At 47.9% G+C, this 18,093-nt stretch overlaps 1 protein-coding gene across 3 annotated transcripts in view; it reads left to right on the top strand.

Annotated features, from left to right (window-relative positions):
- Positions 1–18,093, top strand: part of D2HGDH (D-2-hydroxyglutarate dehydrogenase) — an 821,087-nt gene that overhangs the window by 243,362 nt on the left and 559,632 nt on the right. For 2 of the 3 annotated variants that reach the window (XM_086943998.1, XM_086943999.1), the window contains exon 3: positions 9,246–9,303. In XM_086943998.1, coding sequence (XP_086800124.1) covers positions 9,246–9,303 — 58 coding nt within the window. Of the gene's footprint in view, positions 1–8,669; positions 8,742–9,245; positions 9,304–18,093 lie in introns of those variants that run through there. The other variant, XM_086944000.1, reaches the window with a different exon arrangement.

Here is an 18,093-nt window from a genome sequence, read left to right as displayed (position 1 = left end):
TCTGGGAATGATGGGTAATGTCCCTTCAGTGCCCTAGTCAGCCTGTAATATGAGAAGCGGAACATAAGAGTCTGATTTTGTATGTAATCTAGTTTATCGAGTTCTATGAATGTGCCCCCCTGAAATACGTCGCACATTTTGTCGATCCCTGCTCTGGACAGTAGTGACATCCCCACTTTCTCGCTAGTGACTGATAAGGCCTGATGGTGCTGTAATGGCATGTTCGGTGCATATAATGGTGTCTTGTGAGCCAATTGTCCTAGTTTATTCCATGCCTTGATCGTGGTGTCTACCGTGTTGATGTCTTTTGAATGAAGCGGGGGTCTAGTGTGTGATAATATTGCCGATAGTGGGACCGGATGGGCATCTCCTTCTTCAATGGCCACGTGTGTAACGTAGGGGACTTCGTGATACCAGTATGCGGCGTACTGAGCCTGGGCACAGAGATAGTATAGGAGAAAATCGGGAACCCCGAACCCACCCTTTGCCACCGGGAGCGTTAGGGTCTGTAGTTCAATGCGAGCCTGTTTACCCGCCCAGATTAAGGTTAGGACTAGTGATTTGATGCGCCGAAAGACCTCCCGTGTTGGTGTGATTGGGATGTTGTTGAAGAGATACAACAACTTAGGTAAGATGTTCATTTTGACGATCGCTATTCGATCAGCTATGGACAATGGCAAGTGGATCCAGCGATTGACCTTATCTTCCAGTTTGGCTATGACCACTCCGTAATTCGCACGCATGACTTCGTCGGGGTCCCTGTGAAACATGACACCCAGATAGCGTATCGGGTCGCGCTGCCACTCTAGTGGATAATCTATTGCAAAGGATTCCGTGGTATCGGTGAGGGGTATTAGCGAGGATTTGGTCCAGTTTATCGCCAACCCAGAATGACCCCCAAAGCGGATGTACTCCCTAAGGAGTGGGTTCAAATGTGTTTCTGGATCGCGAACATAAAGCAACATGTCGTCCGCATATAGCGATATGTGCAGTGGTCTGGACACAAATTGCAACGCCGATTCCCTGTAATTCTGACGCACGATGCACGCCAGTGGTTCCAGCGCTAGCGCGAAGAGTAGGGGCGACAGGGGGCAGCCTTGTCTCGTACCCCGACCAATATCGAATGGCGCCGAGACGTACCCATTTATCCGGACCCTCGCACACGGTTTGGTATACAACAAGGAGATCCACTGAACAAATCTTTTAGGAAAACCCATCCTATTGAGGACTGTCAACATGTATCTCCATTCGATTGAATCAAACGCTTTGGCAGCGTCTAGTAGTACAGCCACTGCTTTAACTGAGGGTTTTAGATAGTGCGCCAGTGCAAACAGGGACCTCGTGTTATGTGAGGTGGATCTCGTGGGGACAAACCCTGCTTGGTCCGGGAGCACTAGGCGAGTCATCAGGGGGGACAGTCTGACAGCTAGCAACTTTGCAAGTATTTTTGAGTCCACATTTATTAGGGATAGGGGCCTGTAGGAGTCACAGTAGTCCGGGTCTTTAGCCGGTTTGAGGAGTGCAATAATCATAGCTTCACGCAGAGTGGGGGGGAGCAGTGAACCTTCAAAGGAGGTGCCGTACATGTCCACCAAATATGGGGCTATGATATCGACAAATTTCTTGTAAAATTCGGACGTGAATCCATCCGGGCCCGGCGCTTTACCGTTTGGGAGCGATGCAATCACGTCAGTGACCTCCTCTACCGTGATCGGCCGAGCCAGATATTCTCGATGGGCATCAGACAGCCAGCCAATCGCCACATCATGGAGGTATTCGTAAGTTTCTTCCGCTGTAGCCGTTGGTTGAGATTGGTATAGTGTGCAGTAGGAGTCCGCAAAACATTTGACTATGTCCGCCGAATGTGTGTGAACAACACCCGCCTCAGATTTGATCCGAAGGATCGCCGAATGCCCCCGCCCTTCACAAATTTTCCGCGCCAGTACTCGCCCTGGCCTGCCCCCCTCCCCAAAAGCCCTGGCGGAGTGTTTGCGATCTAGATATTTGATTTCTGACGCTAGGAAGTCGGCATGTTCTGTGTGTAAGTCTCGTAGTTGGGACAATAGCTGTATGTCCCGTGTATTTTCATATTGCAGTTCCAAATCCCTCATCTGATTTTCGCAGCGGCGGATCTGGCTCCTAATGTCTTTGAGGACACCTATAGTGGTGCTAATGCAGACGCCCCTTATCGTGGGCTTAAAGGCCTCCCAGAGTAGACATGGGTCGTCCGTAGTGTTAGAGTTATTAGTGAAGTAGTCTTTGATCGCCTTAGTCAGGGTGTCAACATATACGGGGTCTGTGAGGGCCTGGGAGTTAAAACGCCAGTGAAAGGGGGGAGGTGTGTAGTGCGGAATGTCTAGCTGCAATACTACCGGATTGTGGTCCGATAATGTGCGTGGAAGCACCCTTACCGTACGAGCCCATAGTGCAATATCCCTGGATCCTAACCAATAGTCCAGTCTGGACCAACTATTGTGTGATGCTGTAATGTGAGTAGCGCCTGGATCGTCGGTATGTTGTAGTCTCCAGATATCCGCTAATGCTAAATCGCTCATCATGTGGTCTATCATAAGCCTCGCCTGTTTGTGTTGTTCCACTGATTGGGAAGATCGATCTAGCCCGTCTCGTAGCGTTACGTTCCAGTCCCCCCCACATAAAATGTGTGTGCCAGTGTGGTCCTGCAAGTGTCCCCAGATTTCCCGATAAAAGTCGGGTGCGTCGATGTTCGGTCCATATATGTTGAGGAGTGTAAGGTGTTGCCCCCTGATCTTGCCGGACACCAGCACGTATCTACCAGCTGGGTCGTGAGTCACATGTCTCTCTTCGAAGTGTACCCCTTTCTTGACCAAGATGACCACCCCCCGGGAATAGGAGGAATATGAGGCTCTGTAGGACGATCCCGCCCATCTCGACCCCAATGTAGCGTGTGTATGCGGAGCCAAGTGCGTTTCCTGCAGGAATGCAATGTCAATATTCCACCTGGTGAGACTGGCAAACACTTGTCTAATTTTCTGTGGGCGTGAGAACCCACGTATATTCCACGTAAGGACGTTCAGTCCGTGCCTGTTACCAGTATTGGAACCTGGCGTACCCATTGAACACAGTACCATTCAATCCTAAGCACGCAAGCAGTCCGCCCCCATCCCCTCTCCATCCAGCTCTCTGAACACCACCTGCAGACACAAGCCCTAGCAGGGCTAACCCATAACATGCGCTGGTTTGCAATACCTTTGGTCTTATTAAACAGTTAAACATCCCTCTTCCCCAGATCCCTCCCACTCCAGCAACCCCAACCTGCCGAAGCCTCACCCTTCCAGAGCACAACTCCCCCAACAGTGTAACCAATAACTTGGTGCTCATAGCAAAACTCGAGTAGGGTTGTACCCTCATGGAGGACCGCTAGTGGCGCAGTACGTCACCCGACAGACAGGTGCGGGCGACGTTAACAGGAATCTAATTGAAACGCGTAATATGTGTCCATTAAACCACATGCCCACATTCCCAGTACCACCCCTGCGCTTGGTGTAGGCAATGATGCCGCCCTAGAGGATGCACATCTCTCGACGTGGGATGAAGCATAATGTCCATTAGTTGGCTACGATATAGGCTGTCCCCCTTCCAGTTCTGAGGGCTCGTGAGCACAGAGTGCATATAAGGACCTGATCCATTGCCCCAAGGTGCCCCAGGCGCAGGCGTTTCACGGCCGTTGGCTCTGAGCTCCCATGAGGGAGGCCTGGTAGGTCAGTTCGAACATGAGTGTCTGCGCCAGGTCAGGGCAGGACAGGGCTATAGTCACAGTTAGTTCAGCCGCTTCCCACCTCCTCACCGCCCAATGCACAAACCAATAATAAAGCGCCAGTAGCTCACCTCAATCAGATGTTCATCAACAAACCTTATATAGACAGCTTAAAATGACAGTTTGGCAGAACCTCGTGGCAGTCCGTGCAGCATTCTCCACCGCTCTGTAAAGTTTGAGTGGATTAGTCGCCTCAGTCCGATTCCCTGTTCTGGTCTCGTCGAGCTTCCGATCTCGCCTCTTGCTGAATTTTCTTGACAAGTTCGAGGGCCGCCTTAGGTGTCGGTAGCACTAATGTTTGTTCCTTCCACACCACTCGCAGCCGGGCAGGATACAACATGGAATATCCAACGTTTAATTCTCGCAATTTGGCCTTGACCGCAGTGTATTCCCTGCGTGCTTGCTGCACAGCGACCGTATGATCGGGGTAAAATTCCAGAGTGTTGCCCTGGTGAACGATTTTGCCTTTCTCCCTTGCAAGCCTTAGGATCACGTCTCTGTCTCTGTAGTTTAGGATCCTCGCAACTATCGGCCGGGGCGTGGCACCTGGTGGCGGTTTGGGGCCTAGCGATCTATGGGCCCGTTCCACAATGAAGATCTGCGATAAGGCTTCCGGTCCAAAAATATCCCTGCAGAGCCCTTCAACATACTGTTCCATGCGGCCCGTGTTGGTGGATTCTGGCAGGCCCGCTATTCGCACGTTATTGCGCCTTGAGCGCGCTTCCAAATCCTCCTCCTTTGCTTTTATTACCTCCAGGATGCGCTCGATTCCCGCGCATTTTGTGGTGGACGTGTGCGCCTCATCCTCGACCGCAGAGATCCTGGTTTCGGCTTCGTCCAATCGTTCTCCGTGCTGTTCTTGTCGGGCAGCCATGCCATCCATCCTGCACGTTAGATTGTCCAACTTTCCGTTGATGTCCTGAAGATTTGTTTGGATCGTTAGTAGTATCTTCTCCATGTTAGTGGACAGTGGTGAGGCCGAAGACCCGCCGGCCTCCGCTGCGTCATCCACCTGCTTTGACCCCTTCCTATTTTCAAAGGACAGTTTTGGTTGCTGTTTGTCTGGCTTGCCCATGGTGGCGGGTGGTGATGTCGCCTTATTCAGCTGGGGTCTAGCCGCCCTCGTCACTCTGATCGACGTCGCCGTGTTTCCGTCTTGGTGGCGGGCAGTAGATGTATGCAATGGCTAGATCGTTCCCAAGGTGGCCTCCTCCCGTTGTAGCAGCCCTGCCGTGTTGGTAAAGCGAAGTGCACCTTCCAGTGCTGCAAAGTCGAGGGTCAAGAGTGGAGGTTGCGCACGTGCTTTTTCAGATAGGGCGCCCTGTTGTGAATCCATCCAGGGCCACCGCCCCCTGTGCGTGTGGTTCGCTGCCCCCAATGTCTGACCTTCCTCCAGACTCCTGCTCCGTGATCCACGAGTCAGCGGACGCCAGAAGGCCCCCAACGCGTTGTGCCCAGATGCTATGGCCGCTGTAGTGTGCCCAGAACCGCTATGAGCCGGTCCGCTGTTGGGGCGCCGCGTTATACGAGCAGGGATCCGATGGTGTTAGGCCGTTACCGGAGGGGGTGCCGCCATCTTGTCAGGCAACAGGCGGAGTGGTGGCGGACTACGCCGCTATCGCTCAGAGTCACAGCGAGTTGCTTAAGTTCTCCGGCCCCGGCGGTGCGTGTGAGAGGATGGGCGCTGATGCTGGGGTTAGGCGGCTCTCTCGCTCCCGCTCGCGCCCTGCTCGCAACGTACCTCCAGGCGGCCGCCGGCCATGTTGTCAGGCAGTCCGGAGCAGGTCACCGCGATCTCGGTGTTTCTCCGCGATGAAGGGGAAGCGGTCGCCTCAGCACACATCCAGCTGTGCTCCATGTTATCCCATACTAGTACGTGGTCTTGCAGGGTGGATCGGTGGGGTATTAATGGCAATGAATCACATCGTGTGATATCGCCCGGCGGAGCTGCAGTTCAGGCAGCCATTCCGCTGTGCGCCCCCTAGCGCCTCCCGCATTGAGAGCATTTAGAAGGAGTTGCGCTTCCTTGGAGTGGCTATCCTCTAGATGGATGTTAAGGTCGCCAAGTATGATCATATTTTTGTGTCTAATTGCTAGCTGAGTAGCCAGTTCAATGAGTTGGCTACAGAAGGGTAGGGCTGCTCCAGGAGGTCTGTATATTAGTAATCCCGTGATTGTATTGGTGGTATCTAATTTGATGGTAAATCTACCGCACTCACTATCCGTAATTTTTTGTTCGATTAAAGTGCACTCAAGATCATTTTTGAAGATCATTGCCAGTCCTCCCCCCCGTTGTTTCTGACGGTCTATTCTCAGGATGCAATAATTGCTCGGTATCGCCTCTAAGATCTCCGGGGAGGAGGCTTCATCTAACCATGTTTCGGTTAGAAACATGATGTCCAGATCTCCATTGATCAGCAGGTCGTGAATTTCAATTTTATGCTTAGGCATAGACCTACAGTTAAGTAGTGTCATGTTAAAGTTTAGCGTTTTATCCGAAATTGAATTACTGTTGGGGAGTAATTGATGGCATATATTACACTGTGCAGGTAAAGATAACGGGTCTGTAACATGCAGACAGTGAGATGAAAGTGGCTTACCAAGTTTCATCAGATTAGCTTTGTTGTAATAATAGCGAGGACTCTGATTGATATGTGGCTTCGAAGGTGATGGGGAACCGGATCTGTGGAGTCCTGCCCCGAGCCCCGTCCGGTCGCGGACGGGCGCAGACGGGCAGGACTCTGGCTTGACTCCGGCGCGCGATCGGCGCGCCCGCAATGCGCGTCCGCTGCGCGGAGCCATGGACGTATGTATTTATGACGTCGTCCGCGCGACGTTCTCAGCGAGCCCACACTAATCTGGGCGCTGTTGTAATCACCCAGTCCCAGCAGGTGACGGCCCTTTAATCGGCCACACCCACCGACAGAGTCCGAGCAAATAGGCTGCTCTGGCTGGGAGAACGGAGCGAATCTCCGAGTCCCACGCACCTTTCCTCACAGGGTATAATGTGTGCGTATCTAAGGGCGATGTTTGTAACTTTTGGAATCACAAGCGGCAAGATCGCGTCTAGCGCTTCAGAGCGATGGGGAGCAATATTTGTAGCTTTTGAAATCACAAGCGGCGAGATCGCGTCTAGCGCTTCAGAGCGATGGGGGGGAAGGGCACATAGGGAGAATTCAACAGGTCATAGTTTCACAAATTAAAAGTATTTTAAAAGTATTTTAAAAAAAGCATAACCTCCCGGCTCAAGCCTCAGGAGGGAAAGCAGCAGTCTACCAGCTTGTGGTCTGACCTGTATTTATGACGTCGTCCGCGCGACGTTCTCAGCGAGCCCACACTAATCTGGGCGCTGTTGTAATCACCCAGTCCCAGCAGGTGACGGCCCTTTAATCGGCCACACCCACCGACAGAGTCCGAGCAAATAGGCTGCTCTGGCTGGGAGAACGGAGCGAATCTCCGAGTCCCACGCACCTTTCCTCACAGGGTATAATGTGTGCGTATCTAAGGGCGATGTTTGTAACTTTTGGAATCACAAGCGGCAAGATCGCGTCTAGCGCTTCAGAGCGATGGGGAGCAATATTTGTAGCTTTTGAAATCACAAGCGGCGAGATCGCGTCTAGCGCTTCAGAGCGATGGGGGGGAAGGGCACATAGGGAGAATTCAACAGGTCATAGTTTCACAAATTAAAAGTATTTTAAAAGTATTTTAAAAAAAGCATAACCTCCCGGCTCAAGCCTCAGGAGGGAAAGCAGCAGTCTACCAGCTTGTGGTCTGACCTGTATTTATGACGTCGTCCGCGCGACGTTCTCAGCGAGCCCACACTAATCTGGGCGCTGTTGTAATCACCCAGTCCCAGCAGGTGACGGCCCTTTAATCGGCCACACCCACCGACAGAGTCCGAGCAAATAGGCTGCTCTGGCTGGGAGAACGGAGCGAATCTCCGAGTCCCACGCACCTTTCCTCACAGGGTATAATGTGTGCGTATCTAAGGGCGATGTTTGTAACTTTTGGAATCACAAGCGGCAAGATCGCGTCTAGCGCTTCAGAGCGATGGGGAGCAATATTTGTAGCTTTTGAAATCACAAGCGGCGAGATCGCGTCTAGCGCTTCAGAGCGATGGGGGGGAAGGGCACATAGGGAGAATTCAACAGGTCATAGTTTCACAAATTAAAAGTATTTTAAAAGTATTTTAAAAAAAGCATAACCTCCCGGCTCAAGCCTCAGGAGGGAAAGCAGCAGTCTACCAGCTTGTGGTCTGACCTGTATTTATGACGTCGTCCGCGCGACGTTCTCAGCGAGCCCACACTAATCTGGGCGCTGTTGTAATCACCCAGTCCCAGCAGGTGACGGCCCTTTAATCGGCCACACCCACCGACAGAGTCCGAGCAAATAGGCTGCTCTGGCTGGGAGAACGGAGCGAATCTCCGAGTCCCACGCACCTTTCCTCACAGGGTATAATGTGTGCGTATCTAAGGGCGATGTTTGTAACTTTTGGAATCACAAGCGGCAAGATCGCGTCTAGCGCTTCAGAGCGATGGGGAGCAATATTTGTAGCTTTTGAAATCACAAGCGGCGAGATCGCGTCTAGCGCTTCAGAGCGATGGGGGGGAAGGGCACATAGGGAGAATTCAACAGGTCATAGTTTCACAAATTAAAAGTATTTTAAAAGTATTTTAAAAAAAGCATAACCTCCCGGCTCAAGCCTCAGGAGGGAAAGCAGCAGTCTACCAGCTTGTGGTCTGACCTGTATTTATGACGTCGTCCGCGCGACGTTCTCAGCGAGCCCACACTAATCTGGGCGCTGTTGTAATCACCCAGTCCCAGCAGGTGACGGCCCTTTAATCGGCCACACCCACCGACAGAGTCCGAGCAAATAGGCTGTTCTGGCTGGGAGAACGGAGCGAATCTCCGAGTCCCACGCACCTTTCCTCACAGGGTATAATGTGTGCGTATCTAAGGGCGATGTTTGTAACTTTTGGAATCACAAGCGGCAAGATCGCGTCTAGCGCTTCAGAGCGATGGGGAGCAATATTTGTGGCTTTTGAAATCACAAGCGGCGAGATCGCGTCTAGCGCTTCAGAGCGATGGGGGGGAAGGGCACATAGGGAGAATTCAACAGGTCATAGTTTCACAAATTAAAAGTATTTTAAAAGTATTTTAAAAAAAGCATAACCTCCCGGCTCAAGCCTCAGGAGGGAAAGCAGCACAATAATGTATCCAAGGTAAAATTAATGGATTGACTGCTTTAATGCGAAGAGCAGGAGCTTGCCTGAAAAATCAGCCTTTCCAGTACTTTGATGCCATCCTGTTTTGTAAACAGTATTTGTTGACAGTTTTAACAATGTTATTATAATTAATTTTGAGCGTTTCACTGTAACAATGAATAAAATAGTCTGTTGGCTCATTAGTGCTATAAAATGAAAAGTAAAATGTCCTATTTTTATTGCAGGCTATAGCAAGGTATTATTAAGACCACGAACTGCAGGAGAGATATCCGAGATCCTCAGGTAAACCTGTTTTTTTTAGTAAAGTTAAACAATTTCAATCTTTGTATTTCATATATTGAATTTTTAGACAATATTTTCACCTAGTCATGGAAATTATACAAAAGAAATCACATACAAGCTCTCTTATATTTACATGCGTTTTTTAGAGCCTTGTCTTCCTGTAGACCAATTGTAGCAGAAAAGACGATGGTTTGGCAGTACACAGACAAACACTGTTGGGAGGGGGCATTTCCCCTCCATGATTTGGGAGTATGCATCCTTCACCTGAGTTTCCCCTAGGCGAAGGTCTGTTGTATTTTCGATCTTTTTAGGCATCAGTGGGCATGAGCATTTATGTATATACACGGAGGGCTCGTTTTATTTTAGTGACATTGAGTTCCATTGCCTTTGCTTCTGGTCGCCGGATTTGTGATGACTAACAGAGTTGTCCGCCTGTAATCAGTAGGAGTGGGACAGGCCTTTTTCCCTGGGCCTGCTGATGGGCGAGTAACCTACTGGCCTGATCTGTGTCCCAATCCAGTTTGTTTCCTGTCACCCCCACCAAGACTTGAAGTGATCTTCGGATTTTGAGGATATCAGTACTCCCACACCTGGATGACTGGCTAATAAAGTCCGGCTTACCATAGTCATTTGTGTATCCCCTCCGGACAATGTCTTACCGCAACATTGTTGGAGTTCACTGTTAACTGGCTAAAGTCCCACCTGACTACTTCATAGAGGCTACCATTAATTAAATCAATCTTGGACACAGTAGAGTTGAAGGCTTTCACTCTGTCACAACACGTCTAGGGCAAATGGGCTATGATCCAGATGTTGCAGGTACGTCAAACGTAATATAGTATTGATATAAAGATGTTTCGAAAACAAGGTTAAACCGATAATGGAGCATTAATCGTGCTACATTGAGCGTTTCTCAGATTAATTAATTTTGATAATGCTGCACGCTCTCCGGATAAGGGAATTCTCCTCACGCTGTGATTGTACATACCTGCAACCTACATCTCTGCAATTGGTGCACAATCTATCAAGTTTACAAAGATTACAGTTTTAAGCAGAGATTGCACTGTACAAACGACAGATACTACTTGGTGACCACTATCGTAAAAATAGGATATCATTGTTGACTGATTGTGGCCTTTCCTGACGAATAACTAACACCACTGGGTTTGGGCTCCCAACAGTAAAGCCAAGCCACTGACCAAATAGAAAACTAAACAATTGCCAGTACTGTTCAAATCAATCCTGCTCTTTCAACTACGGCACATTGGATTTAAACACAACGTGGGTGTAAGACTTACAGTTCAGTCTGAATCAATCAATATATTTATTTTTCCTTGAATACATTTGTTGGTTAAATTTCACCAATTTTACATTTTAGACATCTACAGTGAACAAACAAAACAATTTTCACTTTTGATAAAAAATTAAACTGTACATATTCATAATCATTCAATACTCACAGTCACTCACCATATCAAACATTCCACCACTTCACACTCACAGACACAACCAACATACACTATTTACAATTGAATCCTAAATGCAATAATATACAAGAGCCATAGAGGATAATTTTGTCAAATCACATCAATTTGCAGCTATGTTAGAAATTTGAAGATCTTATGGCTGGACGAAAATGGTCTACGCGTTTCGAACTCCTATTTGGTAGGGAGTTCTCATCAGGACCCAAATGGCTGTGGAGAAGAATAAAAAACATTCTTAATCCCCATGGTTCTTATTTGATCTAGAAATTGCTGTGTGCTCCCACTCTATGTTTCTGCCGCTTACCTTTAATGAAGAAAACCTGGCTCTGCTATACCCGACTCTCAGCACTGCAGTGGGAAAAACATACCCTATAGTCACTGCTTTCAGACATGTTACTGGCCACAATAAGAATCCCCATTCACTGCAAATACTTACATCAAGCAGGCAACAACCATACACCTCTGACTCCCTAATTAATGTCAGGGACCTGGAAGAAAAAAATGGCATAACGACGGATTGCCTACAACCATGCTGGCTTTTACAACTAACCATTAGACCAGGGAGACTTACTTATTTATGAGACTCTTCACACCTAATCACATTTGTAGATGGAAGCACTCGAGAAAACCTACGGAGAGGGCTGAAGCATGGTTTAGTAAAGATCTTTACAAGGCAGGAAGCGCGTGGCGCTGGTAGCGGCGCGATTGCGGGCAGTAACTCACCTCTGAGTGTAACTATGGAGAGTTAAACAGTTCAGATGGCATATTCATTCGATGGCGACCAGAATGCATGCAAAGCGCCATTGACGGTTCATATTAAAACCCTTCCTGGTCTCGAGGATCATGGGAGTGGAAGTTTATTGTGCATGTCGAATGGCTGCTTTAATTCGACAATATTAAAAAAGAACATGAAACAAGTAATGTTTACAATTGAAACTTAAACACAAGGTTAAAAACAATTTCAAAAAGAAAGATTCTTTCGGTAGTAGAGAGCGACCGGTCGTGTGTACTGCTCATGGGAACACAGGTGATTGTGTTTTGCATATCTAGGTTTCTATATAACGTTTTCTTAATCAGGAAGAAGGCTGGGCTCAAATTATAGTGCAATTGAACTTGCTATTTAACTTCTGCTTGTAAATATTAAGTGCTGCTAATATATTTTAAACTGGCTTTTAAACACATTTTATTACATTTATGAAGTAAATTAAATGTTTTTAGGGCATAATTTATACAGCTGATAAATTGTATATCCTCTTTCCCCAAAATTTTTGTAAATGGACTATGGAGTTATTAACAATATATGCTAATCAAAGGAGAAAGGATCACTTGTCCTGCACAACCTTAGGTATGCAGGAAGAACGGAGGATGTCCCTGTATAAAAGACCCTCATGCATGTGATGGGTATGGTGGTATCTGAAGCGGTATATCTTGGTTCTCCGCTTATGAATCACGTGTGTGCATAATCATTAGGTCGATCAGGTTATGCAGCCTCCACCAGGAGGTTCTTACCCAAGGTTGATGCAGTAGTGAGCCAGTGATGGGGGATTTAAAAAACCGCAAAAGCCAGAAACTCGAAATTTCTATTTTGTCTCGTTTTGGGTCTAGTAAACTCTATGATAGTGCATCTTACAAACTGGTTTATGAGTAATAGGTGCACTGAGAGTATTGAAAAATCAAGGGTAGTGGGGGTGGTTAAAAATTGGTCGACATGTTTCTGCTACAGTCGCCTGGGTTTAGGACTTACGGGCATTCATCAGGACCGTTAGTGAGTTTGGAAAGTACAAGAGAGAGTTGACATTGCCATATTTGTTAACCGGTCTTCTAAAGTATTGCCATTTTTTAGTTGTTTAAAAATCTATCAATGGATAGATGTGTGAAGCAGATTTCTGCTTGGTGTGTGTCCCCCCAAGACCCCCCTCCCTGTGTGTGTGTTGCAAACCTTTGTGCTTACTCATTACAGGTACTATAAGACCTCCAATACAGAGAAACAGGTCAATAACCCTATTTCTTTCACTTTTTAAGAGCACGTTATTTATACTTTTTCACGTTATTTCACTAACGGTCCTGATGAATGCCCGTAAGTCCTAAACCCAGGTGACTGTGGCAGAAACATGTCGACCAATTTTTAGCTACCCTTGATTTTTCAATACTCTCAGTGCACCTATTACTCATAAACCAGTTCGTAAGATGCACTATCATAGAGTTTACTAGACCCAAAACCAGACAAAATAAAAATTTCGAGTTTCTGGCTTTTGCGGTTTTTTAAATCCCCCATCACTGGCTCACTACTGCATCAACCTTGGGTAAGAACCTCCTGGTGGAGGCTGCATAACCTGATCGACCTAATGATTATGCACACACGTGATTCATAAGCGGAGAACCAAGATATACCGCTTCAGATACCACCATACCCATCACGTGCATGAGGGTCTTTTATACAGGGACATCCTCCGTTCTTCCTGCATACCTAAGGTTGTGCAGGACAAGTGATCCTTTCTCCTTTGATTAGCATATGTAAAATTGGAAACTGAATGGATCAACGTTCCATCTCCCCCACCCTTGATTAGAAGGTTATTAACAATATGTAATGTTTTTTTATCTTGTGCTTTTATGGCTAATGTTAGCCGAAATAAAGTTGAAACTGAAACGAAACGAAACTGTAGTTTTATGGTGCAATGATGCCTTCATAGTTCAAGGTGCCTGTCCACTGAGACCTCGTATCTTCCGAAAGGGCCCGAATTCCAACTATGTATCAATTTATTGACCTTGCACCATTTGCGAATGGAAAATCTTTTAGTATGGTCAAAAGATGGTGGCCCTACTGCCAGTGGTAGGTGGATGGTGCTCATGGGAATCGTAGTTTTCTAATTCAATAATACCATCATGGTTCGAGACTCATGTCCAGTAGGACGTCGTATTTTTTGTTTGATAAAAGAGGGGGGGTGTTTGGACTGGCATGGTTTCTATAATTAAATGCAGTTGGCCTTGGAATGTCACCATTGGGTTTTTTGTTGGCACAAAATTCGTCAGGTCTCTCCTAGTCTGGAATTATAAAGGACCATCAACACAGGGTACACATGTGGTTCAAAGCTGGTTCTATAATTGAACTTGATGTACTCCACTTCTCGCATGATTTCCAGACGAAGGCACCCCTCCAGTGCCGAAACGTGTGTAGAATACAACAGTCAAATATTATTGTGTCACTCTGTCTATAAAAATTAACACTAAGGGCCATATGTTGGTAGCTAAATACTGGTCGGTAACGGCCGAAATTCAGTAAATTTGCCGTTACCGACCGGTATTTAGGCATTTGAGATGTAAGAGGCCAAAAGTAAGGTTTCGGTAATTATTATGAATCGGTGAATACCGATTCATCATTACCGAATCTGAATTACCGAATCTCTATTTACTGAATCAGTAAATAAGAAACTGTAAAAATGAGAATAGAGATGTAGGTAACTTCGAAAATACCGATGTTCATGAAATTCTGTATTTAAGAGTTGGTAATTACCATGAATTGATACCAGGTGGTACCAGGTGCAGGCCATAAAACAGGCCCCAAAATGCAACAGTTTGAACAGAATGGCAGCTTTCTATGTGATAGCAAGGCGGCTACGGCTACAGGCAGCAGGAAAGAGGATCTGGAGACGGGAGGAGCAAGACTACAGACCACGGATGACACTCTTCCAACTTACTGAGGCAGAGATCCATGAAAGGCACAGGCTACACCCCAACACCATCCAGGACTTGATAAGGGACCTGCACCCAACACCAAGGGCGCACGCCATACCACCACATGTGCAGGTGCTCCGTAGCCTACACCTGCTTGCATCTGGCAGTTACCAGGGGGTGATTGCTACGATAGGTGGGGTGTCCCAGAGCTGCCTGTCCCGATTCTACAGGAAGTTCCTGGAGGCCATGATGTAGGGAATGCATCATTACATCAGCTTCCCTGACACACATGCGGAACTGCAGAAGACCAAGACTGACTTTTACCAAATGGCACAGTTCCCACATGTCATCCGCTGTATTGATGGCACACACATCCCAATCTGCCCACCTGCAGCCACTGAGTACATCTACAGGAACAGAAAATCCACCTACTCCATAAATGTGCAGGTAATCTGTGATGCTACCAACATAATCACAGACATCGTGGGCAAATTCCCTGGAAGTACCCACGACTCCTACATCTTCCAGAACAGTGGGATCTACACACGCCTGGCAGCGGGGGAATTCGGAGAAGGATACCTGCTAGGTAAAACACTGTTACACACCCTGATAGATACTGCTGATATAGGTATTGTTATGCATGTGATTAATGGCTCTCTCTTTTCCACATAGACGATAGCGCATATGCCGTTCGCTTGTTCATCCTGACACCCTACCTGAACCCATCAAACCAGAGTGAGAGACGATGCAACGTGGCACACAGATCTACACACAACATTGTGGAGCGCACCTTTGGGCTGTTAAAAGCAGGTTCCGCTGCCTCCACAAAAGCGGAGGCGCACGTCAGTATTCACGCCTCATCTGCTGTAAAATCATTGCAACTTACGCAATGCTGCACAACCTTGCCACTAGGAAAGGAACAGCAGTAGAATTAACAGATATTGAGGATAATGATGATAATGCTGCTCCTGCTGGTGGTCTCATCACTCTCCCCCACACCTAGAGCACCAGCGTTGGCTGACTGGGTGGTCAGCAGCACTTCCAGTGCGGATGTCACCTTCCCCATCCTCCTGGAGACATCAGTGCAGCAGTGCACAAGCCCCTCATGCATTGCCACGGAGCGCCTGCAGAGGGAAGTGGCAGTTGCCAGGCGGTTCACTGCTCTGGTGTGCTGCTCCATTTTCTGCCTTTCCCTGTGCCTTGTTGCCCTGTCCTCGTCCAGTTTGTCAAACAGCACCAACACAGACTGGGACATGTCCCGCATGCCCTCAGCTATCTCCTTGATGCCTTCCACCATAGAGCCGATGCCCCTGTCAATGTTAACCATGTTCTGGTTTAGGTGCCGTACTTGCCTCTGTACTGACTGAATCGCCTTCCCCTGCAGGCGCTGCACCTTTACCATACTGGCTTCCAGCCCTCCGAAAACCCCATCACCCTGCTGAGTTGTGCTGTGCTCCCGGGACCTGCGGCGTCTCGCACCTGTGTGCGCACCCTCGGAGATGGACTGCAGCCCAGCATTTGTTTCCTCCAGTGGACAAGTTGGTGTGTTACCCTCCTTGTGTCCTCAGAGGACGTCTCCATGACATGAAGAGTGGCAACAGCATGCCTCCTGGGCCTTACCGCTACAGGTGATATTGCTGCTGGTGAGGCTGAGAGTTGTGGTGAGGCTTGCTGTGGTGGTGAGTCAATCAGCAGTGGCAATGCTGGCTCTGGTGTTGTGGCTGGCTCTGTTGGTGCAGCTGCCTGTGGTGTTGATACCGGTGGTGGTGGAGTGCTGTGACCTGCACTTGTGCTGGCATCCTCTCTTCTTCCCTTCCGGCGTGCCCTTCCCTCCTTCTCTTGCGCAGTCCTGCGCGATGACTCTCCTGTGGACAGATATGGACATCAGCTCAGTGGTCCTGCAGCTCTACATTTCAATATTAAATTACATTCCTGTCACACTATCTCAATGTCCTCTGCTGTTTCTGCTGTTTCTAACTGATGTGTGTGGCATGCCTTGTTGTTTAGTGTGATGACTGTCATGATGGGTGTTTCACTGACTACCTCTCCCATAATGCATTGCTGGTGTATACTAAAACCTGTACTGGAGTGTGAGTCACACAGCCACATTGGGGAATGGGGATAGGGAAAGGGGGGGAGGATTGCTGTGCATGCTTCTTACCTTGTTCTGTGGCAGCTCTGGCTGTGCTGTCTGCATCCCCGATTCCAGACACACTCTTGGGTTCCAACCAGCTGCTCCAGATCAGCGAGGGTAGGTGCCCTGCTCCTTCCTCCCCCTGTGAGACTGGCCTGTTTCCTCTGTGCAGCCAGCTTCCTCTTGGTGATGATCCGTAGGTCATACCACCTTTTCTTGAGGTCATCGATGTCCCGTGGGCTCACCCCAATAGCATTTACTTGCGCCTGGGTTGTCAGCCAGATCTTCCCTTTTAGTGCTTCTGCTACCTGCAGGGACTGCTTTCCAAAAAGCTTTTTGTGGTGTTTCACCACCGCCTTCACAAGGACCTGAAGTTCACTTGCACTGAACTTCATTTTCCTTTTCCTTTCTGCTCCTTCCCTCTCAGATTCATTGGATGCCATCCTGCAGTTTCCCTCAGCAATGTTCAGCCAGTGGCTCAGTGGCTCTCCTCTGCACTCCCAGCTCTCCAGAAGGTTCTGATTGTCTGCACCTGCATGGGTGTGGCCACTTCCTGGTTGTGGGGTGGGGTGGATGCACAGGATTGGTTGATTCCTCAATTGCTTGTTTTTTTAATCTCCGATTCGGCATTTACCGATTCGGTATGTACCGATTCGGTATTTACCGATTCGGTACACATTTTCCGAATTTTTCAGAATCTGTAATTGTTACAGATTTTTTTTACCTAGATCTCATTTACCGAATCCTAAATACCGAATCGGTAAAATTCGGTATTTAGGAATCTGTAAATATAATTTACCTACATATGGCCCTAAATGTCCATCTTTATGAACAATCCTTTGTCATCAGAATGTTGTTTTTAAATTGAGTGTAGACTGTATGAGATGAGTGATTGTAGACACGATTGGAACAGTATGATTGGGTTTTCTTAATATTGAAATGATTGCTAATAAAATATATTTTGTACTTTTTGAAGATAAATAGTTTTGTTTGTTCTTTCTTCAAATCAATCCTTCTGGTTTTTATTGATCACTTAAATTTTTACTGTTCTGTATTATTATTGTTGCCTTAAATATTTACTCTGAAATGCAGAGTTCCCGCCAGGCCGGCTCGCTCCCTCCTCTGTTATGTTAATCGGTCAAATCAGACCACCCTCCTGGGCGCAGTCATTGTTCGTGCTTCTGAGATGAGGCCTCCTTTGTCCCCTGTCAGCGTGTCACTCCGTCAATGAGTTTAAAAAACACAAGGAAGTTATCCTAATTCAGAGAAAAAGGATGGGGTATATGTAAAAACAACACTAAGTGAACAAGCCCAGTCTTCGGCTCCCATCAGGTTATCCCCGGTTTCCCCTGGGTCGACACTTCTCCATTGTCAGATACTTAACGGACTGTCTGACCTTGCTGCAGCGTCTGTGCGGACGCAGGTGCTGGCATCTAGCCTGGGGTTTGCTTCTCTCCCCTTTTCCCTGATGCACATGGGAGCGGCCCACTCACAGGAACT

Source organism: Lissotriton vulgaris, chromosome 11, assembly GCF_964263255.1.
Source record: "Lissotriton vulgaris chromosome 11, aLisVul1.2, whole genome shotgun sequence".
Taxonomy (NCBI): domain Eukaryota; kingdom Metazoa; phylum Chordata; class Amphibia; order Caudata; family Salamandridae; genus Lissotriton; species Lissotriton vulgaris.
This window is presented reverse-complemented; position numbering and strand designations above follow the sequence as displayed.